General features: G+C 41.9%; 3 protein-coding genes across 3 annotated transcripts; 1 reads left to right on the plus strand and 2 right to left on the minus strand.

Annotated features, from left to right (window-relative positions):
* Positions 1-555: 555 nt before the first annotated feature.
* On the minus strand, positions 556-3911 carry ptchd3b (patched domain containing 3b; the record flags this gene model as incomplete). Its single annotated transcript, XM_079172960.1, has 4 exons — positions 556-2075; positions 2759-2904; positions 2977-3098; positions 3192-3911. The coding sequence occupies 4 exons, from the start codon at positions 3909-3911 to the stop codon at positions 556-558; spliced, it is 2508 nt and encodes an 835-aa protein (XP_079029086.1).
* Positions 3912-4880: 969 nt separating this feature from the next.
* Positions 4881-9080, plus strand: LOC306706678 (ras-related protein Rab-18-B). The gene is made up of 7 exons (XM_079173832.1): positions 4881-5056; positions 5399-5454; positions 5593-5654; positions 6136-6208; positions 6498-6616; positions 6783-6849; positions 7545-9080. The coding sequence occupies exons 1-7, from the start codon at positions 4989-4991 to the stop codon at positions 7715-7717; spliced, it is 618 nt and encodes a 205-aa protein (XP_079029958.1). The 5' UTR covers positions 4881-4988; the 3' UTR covers positions 7718-9080.
* Positions 9081-10838: 1758 nt separating this feature from the next.
* Positions 10839-16974, minus strand: LOC306706380 (homeobox protein Mohawk-like; the record flags this gene model as incomplete). Its single annotated transcript, XM_079173445.1, has 6 exons — positions 10839-11160; positions 11410-11443; positions 15520-15858; positions 16026-16179; positions 16314-16473; positions 16784-16974. The coding sequence occupies 6 exons, from the start codon at positions 16972-16974 to the stop codon at positions 10839-10841; spliced, it is 1200 nt and encodes a 399-aa protein (XP_079029571.1).
* Between the last annotated feature and the right edge of the window lie 3543 nt (positions 16975-20517).

A 20517-nucleotide genomic window follows, 5' to 3' on the forward strand; every position in this document is an offset into this window, starting at 1 on the left:
TACAAATTAGACAAAATGCACAAGGTTTTACATGTCGAACAGAATAGATTAAGAATCATTCTTTTGTTTAGTACACGAAAATCACAAAATAATTATTAAACTCAAACTGAAGTCAAAACTACTGATTTTACTAAGATACTACAAAATCAGTAGTATTTCCTTGGTGTGTATTTTGACTCGTGTAGTTTGTACACAATTGTAATTAGTAGAAAGAAGAAATGTCCCACCATGATAGCGCCTTTTACATGTTCTCTATGGCACAAACGGTGGAATTACAATTTCAACGACAACATGAGCATGCATATTACCCAGAAATCATAATTGGATTTCTCTATATGACAAAAATACCAAAGAAAATAAGAAAGTATTCATTTATTGAAGTTTAAAAAAAGTTTATTCACAAATTCTTCTGTGAACGGTGTATTTCTGAGGTGGCAATCTGAATTACTTGCAGGGGCCTGTTCTTTGCCGAACAGTATGATAGTGGACCCGCCACCACAGGCCCCGGTGCAACCGCAATGCCTGCCCTCTATATTTACACCCCTGATCCCCACGTTAACGCCACTTCCCACAGGCCCCAACCAGAGTCAGAAACACTGGAATGAACACCAAGCCGTGGAGCAGCCCAAATGTAATCACGAGAAACACAATCTTGAAGAATGTCCTAAAGATGTAACTCCCAGACGTGGACAGCACCACCACACCTAAAATAGTGGACAGTGCTCCTTGCAGTATCGGATAGCCTAAATGGGCCAAAGCCTCAATGGCTTTCTCGTTGACGTCACTCTTGGAGCTGGAGACAAAAGAGTACGAAATATGTGCTGAGAAGTCCACAGAAAAACCAATGCACATGACCAGGTTGATCATCGAGATGGAGTCCAGGTTTACGCCCCACAGCGCCATGAAGCCTGTCACGCCAACAATGACTGAACAAACTGCAAAGGCCACCCACAGGGAACAAAGAGGATTGGGTATCAGGATAAGCGAGACGACCAGCATCACAATCACAGCCACCAGGATAGTTCGAATGGTGTTGTCCATGATGACAGTATACTGGTCAAAGTAGATGAAAGCAGGGTGGTACACCAGGAGCTCTACTGGACACCCCTCTGCTGTTTTCCTGAGTCCAATCATCAAGTCCTTCGTTGTTGTGTTGTTCAGCGTCTGGATAAAAAAGCGAGAGGCCTGAATCTTATTGTCTGCGGTGAAGTTGATGTCTTGTTTGAACATGGAATTGAGTTCCAAGAAATGTGGCAGATGTGTTTGGAAAGCCTCTCGAGAACCTATGTTGAGATTGGTTGCATTTGCGTACTGTAGAAAGGAAAGAAACCAAGCAAAAGTCCCATTCACAAAGTTTAAACTCTCAAAATGTGAAATGCATGAACGCAGCTGCTTCTGTTCATCGTCATCCCAGTACCGGAAGGGATGCTTCACTGCTACCATCGTGTTGTAGCTATATTCAGAGAAGTGTTGCCTTTGATTGTTGTAGTAATCGACGATGTAGGAATCATCCAAAGCCAGATTCCTGATGTCGAGTCCCTCCTTTAAGATGAAACAACCATAGACACTAACAGCTAAATAGCCTGCATAAAAGACAAAAACACACGCTTTTATCAATTTGTGGGTCAGAAATGGGCCGTAGAACCGCTCAAACATGAGACTCAAGGGCTCCGTTTCCTCTTTCTCAGTGATTCTATCGTAGCTCCCCCCAACACAGCACATACTGAAGGCTTTTGAACTCCTGGATGGTAAATCTTCTGGGATTTTGGCACAGGTGAACCAGTGCTTGTTCTCTGCCTCTCTCTGTCCATTCAAAGCCATACACGCCCCCAGGAATGTGATGCTGTACAGATAGCAGAAGCAGATAGAAACCCCAGAGTAGAGGCAGAAGGACCGGACTGAACCAAAGGGCGAGCTGTAGCCCAGAAAGAGAGCCAGAGCGTCGGTCACGGTGGTGATGGAGATGGAGACGGCAGCGTCTTTGTAGGTGTCGGCCAGCCGGTCGGGGACGCTGTCCAGAACGCGGGTCCTCTGCCAGCACGAGATCATGATGAACATATCATCCAGTCCAATACCTTGAGGTAGAAGGACAGAGGAGAGAGAGATTTTAGCTTCTGTGACTCTTTCTTGTTTTATGTGCGAGGCTGATGTTTGGGAATTTGCGCCACTAAAGTACACAATAAACTGAGGTGGGGCCTTCTCTTGTGTCTTTTTGAAAAGCCTCTGTCAAAATCTTTTAAAGGACTAAACCACTGTGTTTGACAGTTCTTTACATGATGTGTAGACTTCTTTGTTTTTGTTGACCCTTTTTAAATGCAGGATGTATGATTTTACATCTGGTCAATGCATCGGCAGCCATTGTTTTCCATTAATTTCTGTTCATCGTGACAATCAATTGGAAGACTTTTGAACTGGAGTTGTGTATTCCCTCTCTGCGCAAATTACTTCTGCATTACTTTTGGATTTTAGGGGCCCAACAACGATTGTTTACCCAGGGGGCCCCAAACAGGTTAATCCGCCAATGGCTGTGTGACATGAAAAGTATAATGTACATAACCAGAAGTCAAGATTTTAATGACAATACATCTAGTCTAAAAAAAGCTAACACCAAAAAGGAAATTCATTAGAATGTCATGTCAATGTAGTATGTTTTACTTCTCAGGTTAACAGGAAGTTATATTGGTTTTGAGGGTTCTCTAACTTTGATTCTTCCTTGGGCAATGGGACCTCATGGACCTGGATGTTCATCAGAACCTACCGAGTATCATGAAAGGACAGGAGGCCACTGTCATGACAAAAGGTTGATCCAGCAACAACAGCGCACCAAAACCGCTCAGGACTGCCAGACCCGTGGAGAGCACCCCACAGGAGGCCACCCACACCTTCGTCCTCACGTTATCCAACCTAAAAGAAAATCTGAGATCAGAAAGAGCCATGCGTACAAAATCTATGTTGTTCAGCAGATGTTCTACCAACCTCCAACATGAAATGATCGAAAATGTGATGGCAGTGGCATAGGTGATGGAGAATAAATAGATGACGGATGCTGGAGACTTTCTAAATTCCCACTGCATTGACATGGAGGTGGAGTATGACACCTAGAAAAGATTAATACTACATTTAATAGAAGCTTATTCATTTAACAAAAGGCTGTTCATTTAAACAAAGGAGCGTGTTAAAGTTCTGCTTACCTGAATGGAAGTTGATGATTTGTTTGAGAACAAATCAATGAAGCTTTCCAACCAAAGGTCAGTCTTTGTTTTGTTGTCCTCACGTAAATAGTAATGGACTTGTATGGCTTTAGCGCTTTCAACAGCTGAGCTCTCCTCGTACACTTTCACGCTCCCCAGACTTAAATACAAAGGAATATTCCTAAAATCAGAGTAATACCATGGGTATGTCAAATTGACTGTATCTATATTGTTGGCACTGTGTTCAATAACATCTAAAATGTCATTAGAGGTGCAGGATCCCATCACCTCAGCACAAACATCCGCATATTCAAATGACCGGTTGTCAAAATGCACTACCATACTCCTAACTTCAAAGTCCAAGTCTAGGATGTGCTGGAGTGACTCCGCAGTCAGAATATTCCGGTCACTCGTAGCTATGAGAGTTGCATAATTCCCATCCGTGCTCAGTCTTAAACGCGAAAACGTGGAATCGTTTCTTGGAAAAGTTTCTTGGATGTATTTCCTCTCCAGCTTGGCTTGTCCGTCGACAGGTGTGAACTGCTCTTCGATATCGTTTGACATTCTGTCCTCCAGGAGATAAAATCCGCTCCCCAGACTCGCCGAGAGAATAAGTGGGGCGATCAAGAACCACCAGGGATGGGAACCGATAAAATGACCCATCATCTCATAACAGATGCTCAGAGGTCTCTCTATGCAATCTGTGCGGAGTCTGGCCATGGCTGCAACTAACTACTTTGGAGGATATAGAAGAGCTGCTCCTTCTCTCATGAATTAGAGAGAGCTGTGAGGATTCACAACCAGCTGTATTTATTGTGCTGCAGACTCTTTTCTGCTCCTTCATTAGATTACATTTGCATAATAACAGGGTTGGCTACTCTGCAATGAACAGAGACTGATGAGGTTTGAGGAGGGCCTCGGTCAAAGAGTCTATTGTAGAACAGTTGGTGTAGTACGGTTCACTGGTCCCATTTCAATACTTACTGTCAATGGTTTCCTTTTGCCCCAGGTGATTCCTTTTCATGGGTGAGGTAACATTCAACTTTTGGGCCCTTGAAGATTGATGAAATGTAGCAAAGGCACAGAACAAAGGCCTATTATAATGTGGATCTTTATTTACTTTGTTTTCAGTCAGTCAGTTGAGAGTAATTTTCTATGGTAGACTTCCTTATAATCCCCCATCCACCTCTGCTTCAGGGTAAACTGGCCCACATTAGCAAAGGAATATGTGGCTTTGTTTAAAATATACAAACCATGAACACAAAACCACATTTTGTGTAAATGTTTTAGGTATTTAAAGTCAGTGGACAAAATAGAAGCCATGTGAAATTTTTTTTTTTAATTATTTTTAATTTGAGCAATATGTCACAGAACTTACTTTTTTACAAATTCACAACGTAACCTCCTGATAAAATAAAACGCATGTTTTTATTATTGTAAAACATTGTATCATTTTTATAATTTTGTAAATGATCTCGTAATTTTTTCATTCAATTTAATTTAATTAATTTAATTAAAACAAAACTCTATTAAACTCTATTTATGTACAACGTCAAGCATACATAATACAATAACATACTGACGACATATTCATGTTTTGTTTTCTATTTTGTTTTATTTCATTGCAAACCTCGTGATGAACCTCCGTGACGTCACGCGTCGCAGGTCGGGCGGAAGTTGCGTCACCAGCAGGCTGTCATCGGAGCTGCTTAGCCGCCTGCTGCTCTAAAACAACAAGTGAAATTCACCGTTAAAAAGCGCCGCAAAGTGCAAAGTCAGACTAGCTCCTACAGGAATATGGAGGACGACGTGCTGACGACTCTGAAGCTGTTGATAATCGGCGAAAGCGGAGTCGGGAAGTCCAGGTGTGTGTCTGTCTGTCTGTAGCTCGCTGTTAGCTGTTAGCCTGTTGTGAATGTTGACATTCTCCTAGTTATGTAAGTTTATTCCCCCGATGCTCAGCAGTTACAGCTAGCCGGTAGTGTTGTTGAGTTTAGGCCAAATACTTACTGGTAACAAGTTGACCATTAAGGTGACTAATAACGTCAACGTCACAGAGGCAGTTTAAAACATATGTTCACCGGTATTTTGTTTGCTGCTGCTCATCATCTGTTAATTATCAACATGAACTGTATAGTTGTCGTTGCACACAAACGCCTATTATACTGTATGCTGCTTATTTCCATGCTGTTAATCTCCCCAAACAGTCTCCTCCTGAGGTTCACAGAAGATACCTTTGACCCAGACCAGTCTGCGACTATAGGTTTTTAACTTACTCACACACAGACTTACATAAACATATATATATATATGACACAGATGTATGGAAGCTTCTGATGTTTTTAACATGGACCCCTCTTTCTCTCTCTCTCTCTCCTCTCTTTCTCTCATGATCGATCAGGTGTGGATTTCAAAGTAAAGACGCTCTCAATAGATGGGAACAAAGCAAAGCTCGCCATATGGGTAAGGCTGAAGTCCTTAGGTGTTGTCTATAGTTTATTCTGTGTTGTCGTTGAAAAACATGATGCACTACAGGCTATCTCCACAAGATGGCAACATTGCAGAGACAGAGTCACTGAAAGAAACTGAAAAACAGATTAAACAGATTAAACTTAAAGGTATACATGTCCAATGAAAACACAACATCCATGGTGAGGCCATAACCGAGGCCCAAATACATGCCAGGTCTCAAAATACTTCAAGAAATATACTACTAGAAAATAATTGCATGCATTTCATAATGCGTGGAAATGTAACATGTTCGCAGTGTTCTGAGGAATAATTCCCTCAAGCAGAATATCTGTGCGGAGTTCTCAATCAATGGCCGATTCCACTGCGGGGCAGTCCTGAAACCTTGCAGATTTATCGGGAACACGTGTACCTGTTGCTCTGAAGTTTGATGCTTTTGCTGCCGTTGACTTTTAAGTGTCTTTTACTTTTGCAGGACACCGCCGGACAGGAACGGTTTCGCACCCTGACGCCCAGCTACTACCGCGGTGCACAGGGGGTCATACTCGGTAAACAGCGATGCTTATAAAGCCACATAACATGTTCAACTCCAGACCTAGAGGCGATGTTCTCTCTCCAGTAAAAGAATCACACCCACTCTCCACTTTTTCATAGCACTTACTCATTACACATTATCCTGTAAGTCACTTTGGATAAATACTGTAAAGCATCGTCCGTCGGAAAGCTGCAGCGTCCTGTTAAAATGAGTTATTGATTACACAAAGATGTAATTACACTCGTGTCAAATATTCCCACTGACTCCTTGTTTCTCTTTTTGTTTGCTTTTGCTTTTGACAGTATATGACGTCACGAAGCGCGAGACTTTCACAAAGCTCGAAAACTGGCTGAATGAACTGGAAACCTACACGACTCGCAATGACATCGTAAAGATGCTCGTTGGGAACAAAATCGACCGCGTGAGTCCTGTTTGTGCCGGTTTGACTCACACAATACCTGGAAATCCTGGAAGTGTTTAATAAATGTGTTCGCCGTCCATTGGTGTTATTCCCTTTGGTGTTTTATCCTTTACCGTGTGCATTCCGCATAGAGAAAAAGCACATAGGATGTCTTCTTGTTTTTCAGGACGACCATGAAGTGGACAGAAATGAGGGGCTGAAATTTGCTCGGAAACACTCCATGCTTTTTATTGGTAAGAGTCCAAATCAGACGTGGTCACTTAAACTAATAGAGCCCTGACATGCAACTTCCTGTGTCGAGCCACTAAAACCTACCGTGCTGCGCTTGAAAGTCAGAACGGTATATTTGCGTAGCTGGAACATTAAAGGCATCAACTTAGGAAGTCGTGCGTTTAGTTTGGGTGTGTTGAGTTGTTTATACGGCTTCGGCATTACCGAGACTCGCGCGCTGAAAGATGCGGCCGCTCCAGAAGAAGTGCATTATGATTAAAATCTAGCGGGCTTTCATTTATCCGATACATGTCTACATGTGCTGCTGATTCTCATCTCCAATCTGCCCCCTCTCTCTGGGAAATTTCGTTAACATTTATGAAGTTTCCATTTTAGAACGGGCTAAATTACGGGGTTTTGAAAAGGGCTGGGCGAGAAGATGTCGTGGATTTGATCCGCTGTGAGGACGTACTCACCCCACGGCTCCTTAAATGAAGTCATGTCATACTTTATATGTCATGTTTGTCAACACATGGATATTTAAAAATCTCTATGATTAGTGACTGTAATGTCAAAAGAAGGCAGTTTGGCTCTGTTTTGGATTTAAAAGCTGGCATGTAGTAGGGTTTTTTTTGTAGCATTTTGGAAAGTGTGGTACCAGTTGTTTTTTTTTGTAGCTGAACTTATAAATCTTGGTAACCCTCTTTCCTTTGTACAGAGGCCAGTGCAAAGACCAAAGACGGCGTCCAGTGTGCCTTTGAGGAGCTTGTGGAGAAGATCCTCCAGACTCCGGGCCTCTGGGAGAGTGAAAGCCAGGGTCAGAGGGTCCGTCTGGGGGAACAGGAGCAGGGCAGTGGCCGGGCATGTGGAGGATACTGTTCCATACCCTGAAACTGGACGGAAGGGGAAAAAAAAGCACCAAAGTGATGGGAATGACTACAGACCAGAAACACACAGAGAGAGCGGGGGGGGGGGTAGAGAGAGAGGGAGGGGGGTGAAGGAACTGGAGTACTTTTTTCACTTTAAAAAAAGGTTTATTGTTGGGAGTAGTTCTGTCCGTCGAAAGGACTTTGCTGTTTGCACACTTCCTTTTCCACCATCATCTGTCACTACTTTCTGTTTAACACATGAATGAAAGGATCATGCAAAAACAACCTCTTGCCTGGGGAAGTATCGTGTTTTAAATTGACATAACAACGCCAAGTGCACGTCATACGAGTGCACGTCTGGTTTGAATTTAGCTTAATGGCAGCGGCGATTCTGTTGTGCATTAAGGAATCCGGTTAATAGCGTAGTGCCTATTACATGAACCAATTTGTAGGTTACAGTACACAGCTTTCCAAATTTTACCCAAAATAGTTCATTATAATCAAGACAGGAGTCTCCTGAATGTCTAATTCTAGCGGCAGAGTTACAGTTAAAATGTTCTAGAAGACGCATCTTTCTAAGCATTATTACACAAACGACACATCACTTGGATTGCGGCTAGTGGTGGAAGAGGCTTGTTTTCATGAGTGATCTGTCATAATGCACCACAACACTGTGAATGCTCCCAAACAAGACCTTTCACAATGGACCCCGGTTACTGAAACCAGTTCATTTTTTTACCCGTTAATCCAGTCCGCGCTTCAGAACCTATAGAGGCTTTTGTTTCCGTTCTCTCTTCCTCTTTACATTGAAATATGCAAGACAAGTAGCCATCTCGATCTCATAAGGATTTGTTGCAACTAAACCTTTTCTTTGTCTTTGCATGTCTGACCTGGACCATAACTTCCACACGTACAAGTGTAAGGTTTACGCGAATAAAAGCTCGATAACGTATGCTCTTCTACTCACTTTGCCTTTCTGACGCCTGGTGAAACAGCACGCAGTTTGTACATTTAGTCTCCGCTTGGCTCTCTCATTTATTTATCAGTTTCTGTGTGGTGCTGTGGTCCATGCGATGTCCCACCGACTTATTGAAGGCATTATACACATTATGGTATGAGAGCATTCCTAAGAGCTTCCTGTCCACAGTCTAGTATTGGGTTCATGTATTGTTGCTCTTTGTTTGAATTCCTTTTTCTTGTTTGAAATCCTGTCGACCGTTTTATTCCTGTACTTCTTCCTGTTGCGTTTGCTGTGCGCCTATACTTGAATCATATTCAGCAATATGTTAATTTCATATCTGCCTTAACATTGAATGACATGTGCTGGAGTTATGGTCCAGTGACCGTTGTATTGTTTCAAACTGAAATAAATGACAACCTCAAGATGCCGTCCCCTCAAGACTAATTACTGTTTAATCGCCATTTGAGAGCTGCCATGACGCGTCCATGTGGTGCAGAAGCCCGTCTAATCAAGAGCAGCTTTACAGTGGAAACAGGAGTGAGGTGCTCTTTCCATAATACTTTGTTGATGACTAGCCTGTTGCACATGCAAGACTAAAAAACATTCTTTGCACAAAATGTCAAAAAACAGACCAAAACCGGGAGTGGAAAAATCTTGGTAATCATGTTTTGTAAATTAGTCCCAGAGGACTGAGTGTGATTACAAGCTTATGTTTGGTGTCAGGATGTCCCCAGATGTAGGACGCTCACCACAAGTGTACCAGGCATCCTCCCTCGGCTTATTGTGTTGTGTGTGTGTGTGTGTGTGTGTGTGTATTAACAACAACATACGTTTTTGGCAGATGACCCCATATTGAAGTCGGACGATTCCTGAGCTTTGATTTTATGTTTTTTCCATCAAAAACAGTTGACACTTATCATAACGACGTTTGCTGTCATTTTGTTCCCCACAAAGACATCCTGTTGTACTTGTGAGTAACTTACCGTATTATTTCATGAGAAGCTGTTTCCTACCAGCAGCCTGTCTACGCATACAGTAGATATACATACATGGAGCCAGTGTTCCCAATTTGGGTTGGTTTCTGCCCATTTGGACTAGTTGTGATTAAGTTGGGTGTGGAAAATTAGCGTTTCGGCTGGTAGATGAAATTTGGGCTGCTTTTGTCAACATTTGGCGGGATTTCAGAAATATTTTTAACAGAAAAGCTAGTCAAAAACACAGGTACTTGTTTTATATTTTAATAATGCCTGACGGAAATCTCCGCTTGATTGAAACATTGCAAAAATAAAATTGCTGGGAGATTTTAATACAGTGTGCAGATCTTATTTAAAATTCAAAAACGGATAGAAAATTCAGTTTAAACATTGTTTAATTTGAGAAAAGTTTTTTTTTAAACCTTCAATTGCAAATCACATTGATGGTGACCTGGCAATTGTCCTTTTACCTGTCTTTGGTCCCCACAAAGCTAACTCTGGCTTCTTTAGCTTCTACACGCTCAGTTTTCACTAGCTGCTGTCGACCGCTTTGTGCTACAAAGTTAGCCTACAGTTAGTTTTTAGAGCTTTTTCTCTGAAAACTGTTGATTTACTGGCCTTCTTTCTAACAAATATAAAACATGTCCAACTATGCGAATCCTGCTTTAGCTGGATCGATGCTCATCAGAAGAACCTCAGCACTCTGCTTGCAGTCTCCCCCCCTGCTCAGTCCACTATGCCACCCCTTCTGCCCATATTACAACCGTTTAAAAAGCAATTTGAAAGTATATCATGAAACTGCGAGACCCACAATTGCACACATGAAAACTACCACTAAATACAGTTCAGTAAAACATAAGTATGCAGCTCCAGCCACTGCAAAGTGACGACTTAAAGCAAATGACTGGTCAACAGATTTCACATTGGGTTTATTCAAATAGCTGCTGTCAAATTTAAGCATTGGATGATAATCCAGTCTCATGGAAGTTAATATAACTTACTGCAACAGACGACAATAGGAAGACATTAGAAACATGGCAAAAACATTACAAAATATAAAACTGCATTAGGTTAGTTTTTTCTATTTAACAATGTAAAAAAGATTTAAAATGTCAAAGTTGATCAGAATTACAAAATAACCGAGGCTGAAAGGCACTGAAGCATCTGGTATTCTATGGAACGATAGACCAGATGCTCCAGTGGCATGCCTACACACTGTTTGCCAGGGCCACGTTAACAGTCTGGACCTCCGAGATATGAGAGGACTTCTGGATGATGCGGCTGGTGAGAGTGGGCCCCGCGGTGCAGCTCTGCCTCAGAGCGGCGGTGGGTCCTGCCACAAACATCCTGTCCATGATAGTGGTCCTCGTTCCCGAGAAGGGCCCTCGGGTGCAGCTCTGCCCCGTGCCAGCTCCGGGCACCGTCGCGCTGCTCTGCCCCGCTGTGCAGCTCTGCCCCTGGGCCAAGTTGGTCAGAGCCACGGCGGCGTGGATCTCCCTCCAGCCCTGACCTCTCTGCTGCTGCTGCTCCCTGTGATTATATGAAAAAAGACAAAGAGACAAATCAGCCAAAGAGCAATCTCAGAAATCCAAAGCAGAAATGGTGGATTTGCTTCTCCTTCTGATATACAGCCAGAGTAATGTGGATGAATTAGAGGTGGTGGTTCAGTTTCAAGGGGGGGATTATATCGAGTATTACTTTTCAAGCTGATGAAAGAATGCCAAAAAAATGCAAACAGCTGATTCGATTGCAGATTAAGCGATAAATAATTGCACATACCTGTCACATTTAGTTGAAGCATAGTCCACCGTGTCTGCAAGAGAGAATAAAAGGACTCACCTAAATGTAACTTGAATCAGTTTTCTTGATAGCAATGAAATTGCAAACAGAGAGAATACTCACAGGGCAATCAATGTTGGCTTCATGACCTTATTTTACTGATAATACATGAGTTTTAAATCTGCAGCATGTGTGTGAATATCTATGCCTGTATTCACGGGTGATTGCGCATTTGCATGAGTTTAGTGTATGTGTTTGTTCACGTGAAGCTGCTCCCAAATACAAACATCAGTTGCTACTCGTCGAGTCTGTCTCTCTGGATGTGTTTTACAGTGCCAGATAGGTTTGACTCACTGAAGTGCACCAGTCGGGCTGTGCTCAGCTACTCCTGCCAAAACAAATGCAATGCAGTGTTTCTCTTGAGCTTTTGAGAGGAAAAAAATATATATATATCTGCAATGTGTCATGAGGACTGACTCTGTGTTTTCAGGTTTCCAAATCTCTGCTAGCACCTGTAAAGTTGATCCACTGCGTGTTATTCCTTTCCAACAGCTGTCCCTGCACATCTCCATCTTCTTTGACCAAGGCCTGAGCTCAAAGTGATATTATACCGACGTGCAGGGGAGTGTTTTATGATTGAATGCCTATGGGCCTCATCTGTGGAAGAAGAAACGGTATTTCTCTCACAATGGCCTGAAATGAAACTACAGTATCTCTGACTATTTTAAGAAGCAGAATAAATAGAAATTTAGAGTAATATTATATTGCTTGCACACTCTCTGTTTGAGGTCCGTGCATTGTATGTAGAACTTATTTTCCATTTCAGTTTTGGAATATTGCCTTTTTTCATTGGAGCAAATAGAAGCTGGTCAAAGGCAATTTTTCTTCAGAGAGCAACAGACAGGGAAATTAGAGGCCCACTGTGAAAGACAGTCTTTCAATGCTAACAGCCCGAAACATCCCCGTTTCTGATTTCTTTAGCCAGGCGGGAGCCAAGAGCAACTACTTGCTGAAAGTAAATCATTTTGCTGTTTTATATTTTTTGCTACTGAACGTCCCTGAATATTTCTCTCTTATCATGCGCTTTGCCAAGAAATTCATGAGTACCTCTGTTGTATTTATTACCAAGAAAAAACATTGTTTTACCTCTGGTGAGTCTCAAATTCACCGCACGGATCAGTTACAACTGAATTTTACGAGGGGTAATGAAGCTGCTCACTTTTTTTATATTAGCCTACATTGAGTTGCAGTATTGTTTATTTTAGAGCTTATCTAACCTTATTTATTCACAAATAAGGAATAGTTTGGGAAAGTACTATTATTTACTTTCTTGCCGAAAGTCAGATGAGATGATTGATAGCACTCTCATGTTTGTACGCTAAATATGAAGCTAGCGAGCAGCTGGTCTCCTAAATTAGCATAAAGACGGGAAGCGAAACAGCTAGCCTTTCTATGTTTGAACAAACAAAACTAAATTCACTTACCAGCACCTCTGAAGCTAACAATTTACATTTGTCTGTACAAAAACTCAAGTGTAAAAACAACAAGTTGCAGGTTTGCACTCATAAAACAGTCAAAAACAGTTAGTCTAGCTGTCTTCCCCTTCTTCCATTTGTTGTGCTAAGCTAAAGCTAACCGCCTGCTAGCTCCAGCTTCATATTTAGTTGACAAACATGAGGGAGATGTCAATCTTCTGGGCAAAAAAACAAACAAATATTTGAATGTTTATGAAACTGCAATTTAGAGCGGATTTAAGTATTTGGGTGTACTCACAAAATATCAGTTTAAATGTGTCATTGGGATCAACACCGCAAAACAACTGTGTGCTGAGAAAATATTGTAACACCTTTCTTCAATGCCGATATGTATTCACTACCAAGAGACTCCTCTCAGCATGCATGTTTTCATTTGAAACAAAATGGGTGGAAAACGCAACAAGGTGTTCGTCCAGATATGTTTTTCGTTGCTCTGCGTCCAATAAAACACAACTGTGGTTACATTTATGGCTCTCCAGCCTTTTTAAGGGAAACACTGAAGTTGATGCGAGTACCCCAATAAACACCCTCACATTCCTGCAGGCTACAGTAAATGGTAACATCACTAACATATAGGCTACCATTCCATGAGACTTTACTGCCTGTGATATTCAGACTGATATGTGTAAAAAGCGTCCTTGTAAGACACTGTGTGGTGGCATCACTTATTAGCGCATCAGTTGAGGTTTACTTTTAACCGTCTCCCGGGTGGAGTATAAACGTGTTAATGGTGTTAGTGCCTGTAATGAATCTGGCAGCTTGACTTTCCACTTGACTTTCACAGAGATGTTGTACTTGGTTGCAAACACCGTTAATATGACCAGCAGGGATACATTAAAAGTTTGCACAAACATTTCAAGAGTACTGATGGCCACTTAGTGTATGACAACATCAAGAAAAAAAACCAAATACTCAATAGTAAGAGAGCAATAACATGTTCAAAGGAATAGTGAAAAATATCTGGAAATACGCTTATTTGCTTTCTTGCTCTGAGCTAGACAAGAAGATTGATACTTCTCAAACATCTGTACGCTAAATATGAAGCTGCAGTCGGCAGACAGTTAGCTTAGCATAAAGAAAGAAAGCTAGCTAGCAACTAACCAGTCACGAAACCTCTAAAGCTCACTAATTAACATGTTATATCTCTTTTGTTTAATTTGTTCAAACCAGTTTCCCATTAGGTAAACACCGTTAGCACTGTGAGCACTGTTTCCATCATTAGCGCTGTTAGCACCGTTAGCTGCGAGCCGCCGGCTAATCAGTCGCCACGTTGAGAGCCTTGTGGAGACTATAGATATGCTCTGAATTTCATATTTTGCACATTTAAGCATGACAGTACACTTTACCATTTCACTGGTTAAATATAGTACAAGCCTGTTAAAATGATGAATTACCCTAATTATTCAAGTTACCAATCTCTAGGCCAATTTGAGGTCAGAAGTCTTGTCACAGTCTGTCATAATATCCGTTCAATATTTGTCTTTAGACTGGGACCAGGATTGTAATGTTTACAAGTAACTAAAACATGCCTTGTTTGATTTTTAGATGAAATATGCTAAAGAGTAGAACTGGTTTCAAAAATCTTATAATATAATGTCCATTTAGATCAATTTTGAGTAGGAAAGTAACACTTGTGAGAAGCCGCCTGCCAAAGCCGCCTGAGTCAGGGAAGCAAAGCTACACCCTCTAACAGCAATGGGAAAAGCCAAATGGATATTAATGATCTTGCTCTGGGTCGTCTCACAAATGAGTGGCAGCTCTGACAGTCGCTCAACGAGACGTCTTCAGTGCTTTACTGACAGACTGCTCCATTTCTACATTTGGCTGAGGTTCCCTCTTCTCACCCTGGGAAGAATAAAGTCTCAGACATTCTGTAATTGTCCTTGAGACTGGACTGGACATTTCCACTATGGCAAGAAGCTGAAGCGGAACAAATGGCACATTCTAGTATATGGAAATTATATTTGCGGTGTGAAGCGGCAGCCAGCGTGAGCTCCGTCCAATTTTAAAATGAGGGATTTCAGCGTCTGCATGAGTCTTTATTAGTAATGTTTGTAAAGGCTTTGGCTCCTTTACCTTTAACGGATTTGAGTGTTGTCAGTGTGCTGGGCCCCCTATAGGTCTGAAAGGGCACCCAGGTGTCAAACTCTCTCCCAGATTCGCTGTAACTTTATAATTGAATCTCGCAGAGCTTCTGAGGCAGAGACTTATTAATGTCAGGGAGCTCTGAGGAGCCATGTGGAAGTTTCTGTTCGGTCTGTTCTTATTTTACTGTACGCTGTGGTGTGTTAAAGATGAACCGAGGGGAAGCAGGCTCGTTAAAGTGTCATTTTGCCTCGAATTCAACATAAATCTGCAATTAACAAGGAATATGCTTTCATTTTTTCTGTGGACAGGGGGTGCTAGCACCAATTTCCCTACCAAATTACCCTCAATGTTGCAGTATTATGTGCTTTCCCTGATTCTTCTTAGACATGTTCAGTGTAGATTTTGTGTTAAAGCTCAATGTTCCTCTCATCTATTTGCTTTTCGTGTGATATTGTCCTGCACAGTGACAAACACCGACATCTCTTACCCATGTGGTAGACAAAGTTGGCCTCTGTTTCGTAGGACGACGCCGGAGAGACGACATCTCGATCACACTCGATGGAGCTGAACGACTCGGAGTGGCTCCTCCTCTTGTGGGCCGAGGGGACGCCCTCGGCCTTTGCCGCCATCATGTGCCGCAGGGTGTCGTTCAGATACCGGTTCAGTAAACCGCTCTTGTACTTGGACGGAGGTGACGCGCCGTCGTCACTGTTGGCGGAGTCCGCCATGGCGAGGATGCTGCCCTGATTCGCGGGCACGCTCTTGTGGGAAGATGACCTGCCAAAGTCTGATTGGCTGATAGGAGTTTGTAAGGGACACTCTTCATCTGCAGCAAAGGAAACTAAATATAATATATAAGATGACACAAACTATGATAAATACTGCTGTTTTAGTGGAAAAAGTTTCAGATATAAATCATTGTTTTCTTTCATAATTCAACAAATAAAGAGTAAATTACTTAAATACACAATTTAATTATGCTGTAGCCTGTACCATCAGAGTCAGTGTCATTGCTGCACACGCTCAGTCTCTCAGCGTTTCCCTGGATGTATTTATTGTACAGTTTGATCCTCAGCGCCCAGCTCAGGTCTGGCTGTCTCACTGTGTTCTTCAGCCTCCGCCGGGCGTTTGCAAACCAGTTTGAGACCTGCACAGATGCACCTTGTTAAAGAACAGCACGGGCTAACTTTTAACCCACAACACTCATAATCAACACATCCCTAAAGTAGATTTTCCTTCATCCGTTCCATCCATGCTCTCTTGCACAAGCTCGTCTCTCACCTGCACTAGCGTCATGTGTGAGCCCAGAGCCAGCAGGACCTTCTCTGTCTTGGTTGGGTACGGGTTGTCCCGGTGTTTGTACAGCCAATGTTTCAACGGCCGGGCCATGTCCTGCAGCACCTGTCTCTTGTGGCGAACTTTGACACCACCCAGACGAGACCTGGAGGAATCACAAGTTGCCTCGTTGATTCACAAAGACCACCCACGATCACTTCTGTTCAAACTATGAAACTTATAAATAACAAATGTCTGTGACAGACATCTCTAAAGAACTGCAAATAACTTTTACAACTATGTATGTAAAGGCAGAACATAAAACTACATTTTAGTTTGACATATTGTCGGGTTAGAGAATTATCTTTTTTATACGTCTTTAAAATACTGCATTTGACGATACATTTCATCATTTCATAGGACCACCTCTTTAACTGTTCAAAACAATATTTCCAACACAGACAAAAAGGGCGTACCCGTATCTTCTGTACTTGATCGGAGAGCTGGCGTCAGTGGTGTCCTGGCATCGCAGCAGTTCTGTGTTCTGCTCGTCTGTTAAGCTGCTCCGAGGTAAGTCTACACAGTTCAGTCTGCTCCTCTCCTCTGCTCTCATGTTGTCCTCAAAATGAAGCAGAGTCTCCGACTTCATCTCAGCAACTTTGATCATTGTTGAACATACAAAGTTGTCTTTGATCAACAGGTGCATCAGTAGACTTCCAGATGTAAATAGAAGTAGCAGGTTCCCATCCTGGATACACTTGATGTAAAGGTAAATACAAAAATAAATAAAAAGTGTTCCTTCCTCTTCTTTCTGTGCCCACGGGAGCAGTGACTGAGCAGACAGATGGTGACAGTCTCTTATGAGAGAATGATGTTTTAAAAGTCAGAGGATGTTGTCTGGTTTAGTTGAGTTGTGTGAGGAGAGTTCGAATAACCTGCTGCTCAGCTGCCTATTGGCTCTCCCACCATCCAATCACTACTCCTGTAGAGCGCTGTGAAGAGAAGCTTGCAGAACGGCAGCCGTGGACCTCGGTAGCACTCCAGGATATGAAAAATATTGCAACTTGAATATCAGAAAATGCGGTCGTTAGATTTACTAGTGAGATTTTTGCCTGGTGCGTCTACAGCCTGTGCTAAGCACTCATATTTTCGACATGAAGCATATGAATCTCTTGCGGTTTTACCAAAAATCATGTCAGCAGATATTAATGCATGTTTTACCAGGGGACTCTGGAAATTTACGAGTGTAATTGCATGGTTGCTAATAACCAGCAAAACCACCAAACTGTGCCTCGTGTTAGGCAGCGATGCCTGCTGAGCTGAAATGGATTTCAGTACAAATTGGCTCACAGAGTAGTTAACACAGACACTGGAAAATGAATTTGATCCTTGCCTATATAATCCTCAGACAATGTTGCACATACTGATTTTTGAGTGAGAAAGTGAGTCAGAGTGTGCATTTGAGTGTCAGAGATGTGGATCTTTTTTTATGCTCTCTGCAGCGTGAGCAGGCAAATCCAACTATAATTCTCACATTTGTCAAAGCCTGTGTCCATTTTGGAACAAGGACTGTAAACAATTATCTAAAAGTTGGTCTGACAGAAGCTTAGCGTTGTCATTAGTGTAACTACATGACAACATGCTGGCACTTGGCCCAGTATTCAGAGACTCTGTGGTTCAACTTGAGCTGTCATGCATGCATGCTTTTCCTCCTGACATCCAAACAGTCTTATGTAAGACTGTTTGGATATACAGTAATGACTTTGCCATGCATAATCATAACTTGATCATCTTTATTCAAACATGTGATACAATGCAATTTTCCTGCCTGCAAATTTAAACTTTGAAAGGGTTATGGCTCAAATCCGTGCAGCACTTGTTGAACCGTTAAACATATTAAAGGGCTCCATAACTCTCGTCCCTGTTCATAATTCAGCTGTATTGGTGGGCAGGTTGAGTTTCAATGGTTTCAAAGCTGAAAAACACATGGACCAGAAGCATCCCCGTTAGGTGCAGTAAATTCCTTGCTCACATTCCTCAGCAGTGGTCGGAGAATGCTACATGCTATCACACACCATTTACTCCCGTCCCTCTGTGATATGTTCACCGGTTCAACTGTTGATATTAGCTGGGAACACACCTTCATTCGGCTGCCTGGAGACCTGTAAAAAGCTCTGTGGAAGGACATATATCTCCTCTTGTTTGGGTAGTTTGGCAGGAGTGTGTGTGTGTGTGTGTCTTGCAGGTTCACAAACTCCAGACCTATCCAAAGGGCCAAAGTGTGAGTTGGAGAAATGTATTGTGTTCTCAAGTATCTTGAAGAAGTAGCTTTTGCCAAATGTAGATCTTGAATATGTTACATTTAGCAGATTAGAGTAGGAGATTGTTGCCTAATACTTGTCAAAGTTTGTTTTTATTTGCAAAAACAAAACACAAGCCGAAAACAACAAGAATGTCTTCTAGTTAGGTCAGGTGTGTTCCATTCCTGTTTTACTTTTGTAATCAAACCAGTGAAGTGTTTCCCTCTGACTTGCTAACATGTCATTTAGAAGATAAACTACAAGTTAGCATGTCAAAGCTAACTGTGTCTTAATGATAATGATCTGAGTCAGTAGTGTTAGTCTTACAGCGGTAAGTTTGCTAACATTAGGCATCATAACATTCTGGTCATACCAGACCAAGTAAGGCTGGAGCTACTAAACCCCTGAGTGTATTGAATTGAGCAACTTTTTATTCGTGAGAGGAAGATTGTTATTTCTTCTTTCAAAAGTTCCATAGTCTGGCTTTAATGTGTCAATATCAGGAAATACAAATCAGTGGATGACTCCATCAAATTTCTCTGTGATGAACGAAAAACCTTTTCGCCTTCCCGCTTCAGTTTTGTATAATTAACTCCCATATACATTCAGCATGGACGTTACTGTGCTGCTTGTTTAAAAGTTATGCATTTCTCACGCAAAGACGAAGGTATTGTTTAACATCGGTCATATTTATTTTTACACACTTCAAATAGACAGTTAAGACGATTGAGCCAAATTATCCGAGACCAATTGACATCATACTTCTGTGTAATGTTTGAAGTGGGAAAGGCAGTGAACAGAAAACGGTGGGTTTTCATTGGATCACTCCGGTGTCTTAAATGGCATCGTTATGATCTCAGAGGGCGCCTGCAGATTCTCAGTGATGTGATGAAGTTATGCTGCTACGCTTTGTCTGAGGTCGGGCTCCAGGCCTGGCAGAAGTGCGACTGTTGTTCCCTGACAGTCTGTTATGTACGTTTTGATGCCCAGGGGACATGTGGACACACTAATGTTTGCATCTCTACCCATCTATTTGTGACACTGAACAATAAGTCTGCCAAACACTAAAATAAATACCTGAGAGAAAATGGCGTGCTCTTTATCCCTGCAGCCTAATCCACAATGTTTAAAGCCTCACCGTGCTTTTACAGTAAGCTTTTATGTGCGGTCGTTACTTTCTCTGCATACGTCTGCTGAGTCCCTAGAAAGCCATTACCGTCTCCACACATCACGCTGTTCCCTCTTCCTCACAAACACAACGTGACAGACACATTAACACTCCTTCACACCCAATTGAGCACAGCATCCAAAAATGGGGAAGGAAACACCATGAAAGTGGAGGAATGCAATCATTGAAAAGAATTGGATTAAGCAGCTTGTGTGAAGGAGAACAGTTGCATCTGCAACCAACAGGCAGCTGTGATGCTCAAATATGAGTATTTGTTAATGGAGTGTCTCTAATGGTGACTCTCTTCCAATTATTCTTAATTTTCTCAATATGATTGTGAATACAAACGGCTTCTTTAAAATTCAGGGTCCATGACGGTGTAGATTTTTAGCACAGGGGGTTTAAAAATACACAATTTCAACCCTTAGAAATCTTCAAGAACCAAGCTACAGTGACTATAGTTGGGAAACATGCACACTGGTTAAAGCATTTATAAGGCTCATCTACAATATGTACAAATTCTGAAACTTGCTGCCATGAAACTAGCTTTTCTTCTTCTTGATCTACAGTCTTTAATTGACTGTTATCTTGTTTGTCTCCTTATTTTGTACAGCATTTTGGCAAAACGCCTCCCTGACTGCTACTAATAATATTTCTCTGGTGTACATTACAGCTAATTGAAGTGCAGCAGCTGTCAGAATAATTACATGCTGATGTTTGCGATTTGGCAAGGAGGGATTAC

Source organism: Pholis gunnellus (genome assembly GCF_910591455.1).
Source record: "Pholis gunnellus genome assembly, chromosome: 14".
NCBI lineage: Eukaryota > Metazoa > Chordata > Actinopteri > Perciformes > Pholidae > Pholis > Pholis gunnellus.

Excerpts from the sequence above, each read along its gene's own strand:
- LOC306706678 (XM_079173832.1), top strand. The coding sequence starts at position 4,989 with ATGGAGGACGACGTGCTGACGACTCTGAAGCTGTTGATAATCGGCGAA. Across the intron at positions 5,057-5,398 it reads AGCGGAGTCGGGAAGTCCAG|TCTCCTCCTGAGGTTCACAG; the intron begins GTGTGTGTCTGT and ends CTCCCCAAACAG. Across the intron at positions 5,655-6,135 it reads AAGCAAAGCTCGCCATATGG|GACACCGCCGGACAGGAACG; the intron begins GTAAGGCTGAAG and ends TTACTTTTGCAG.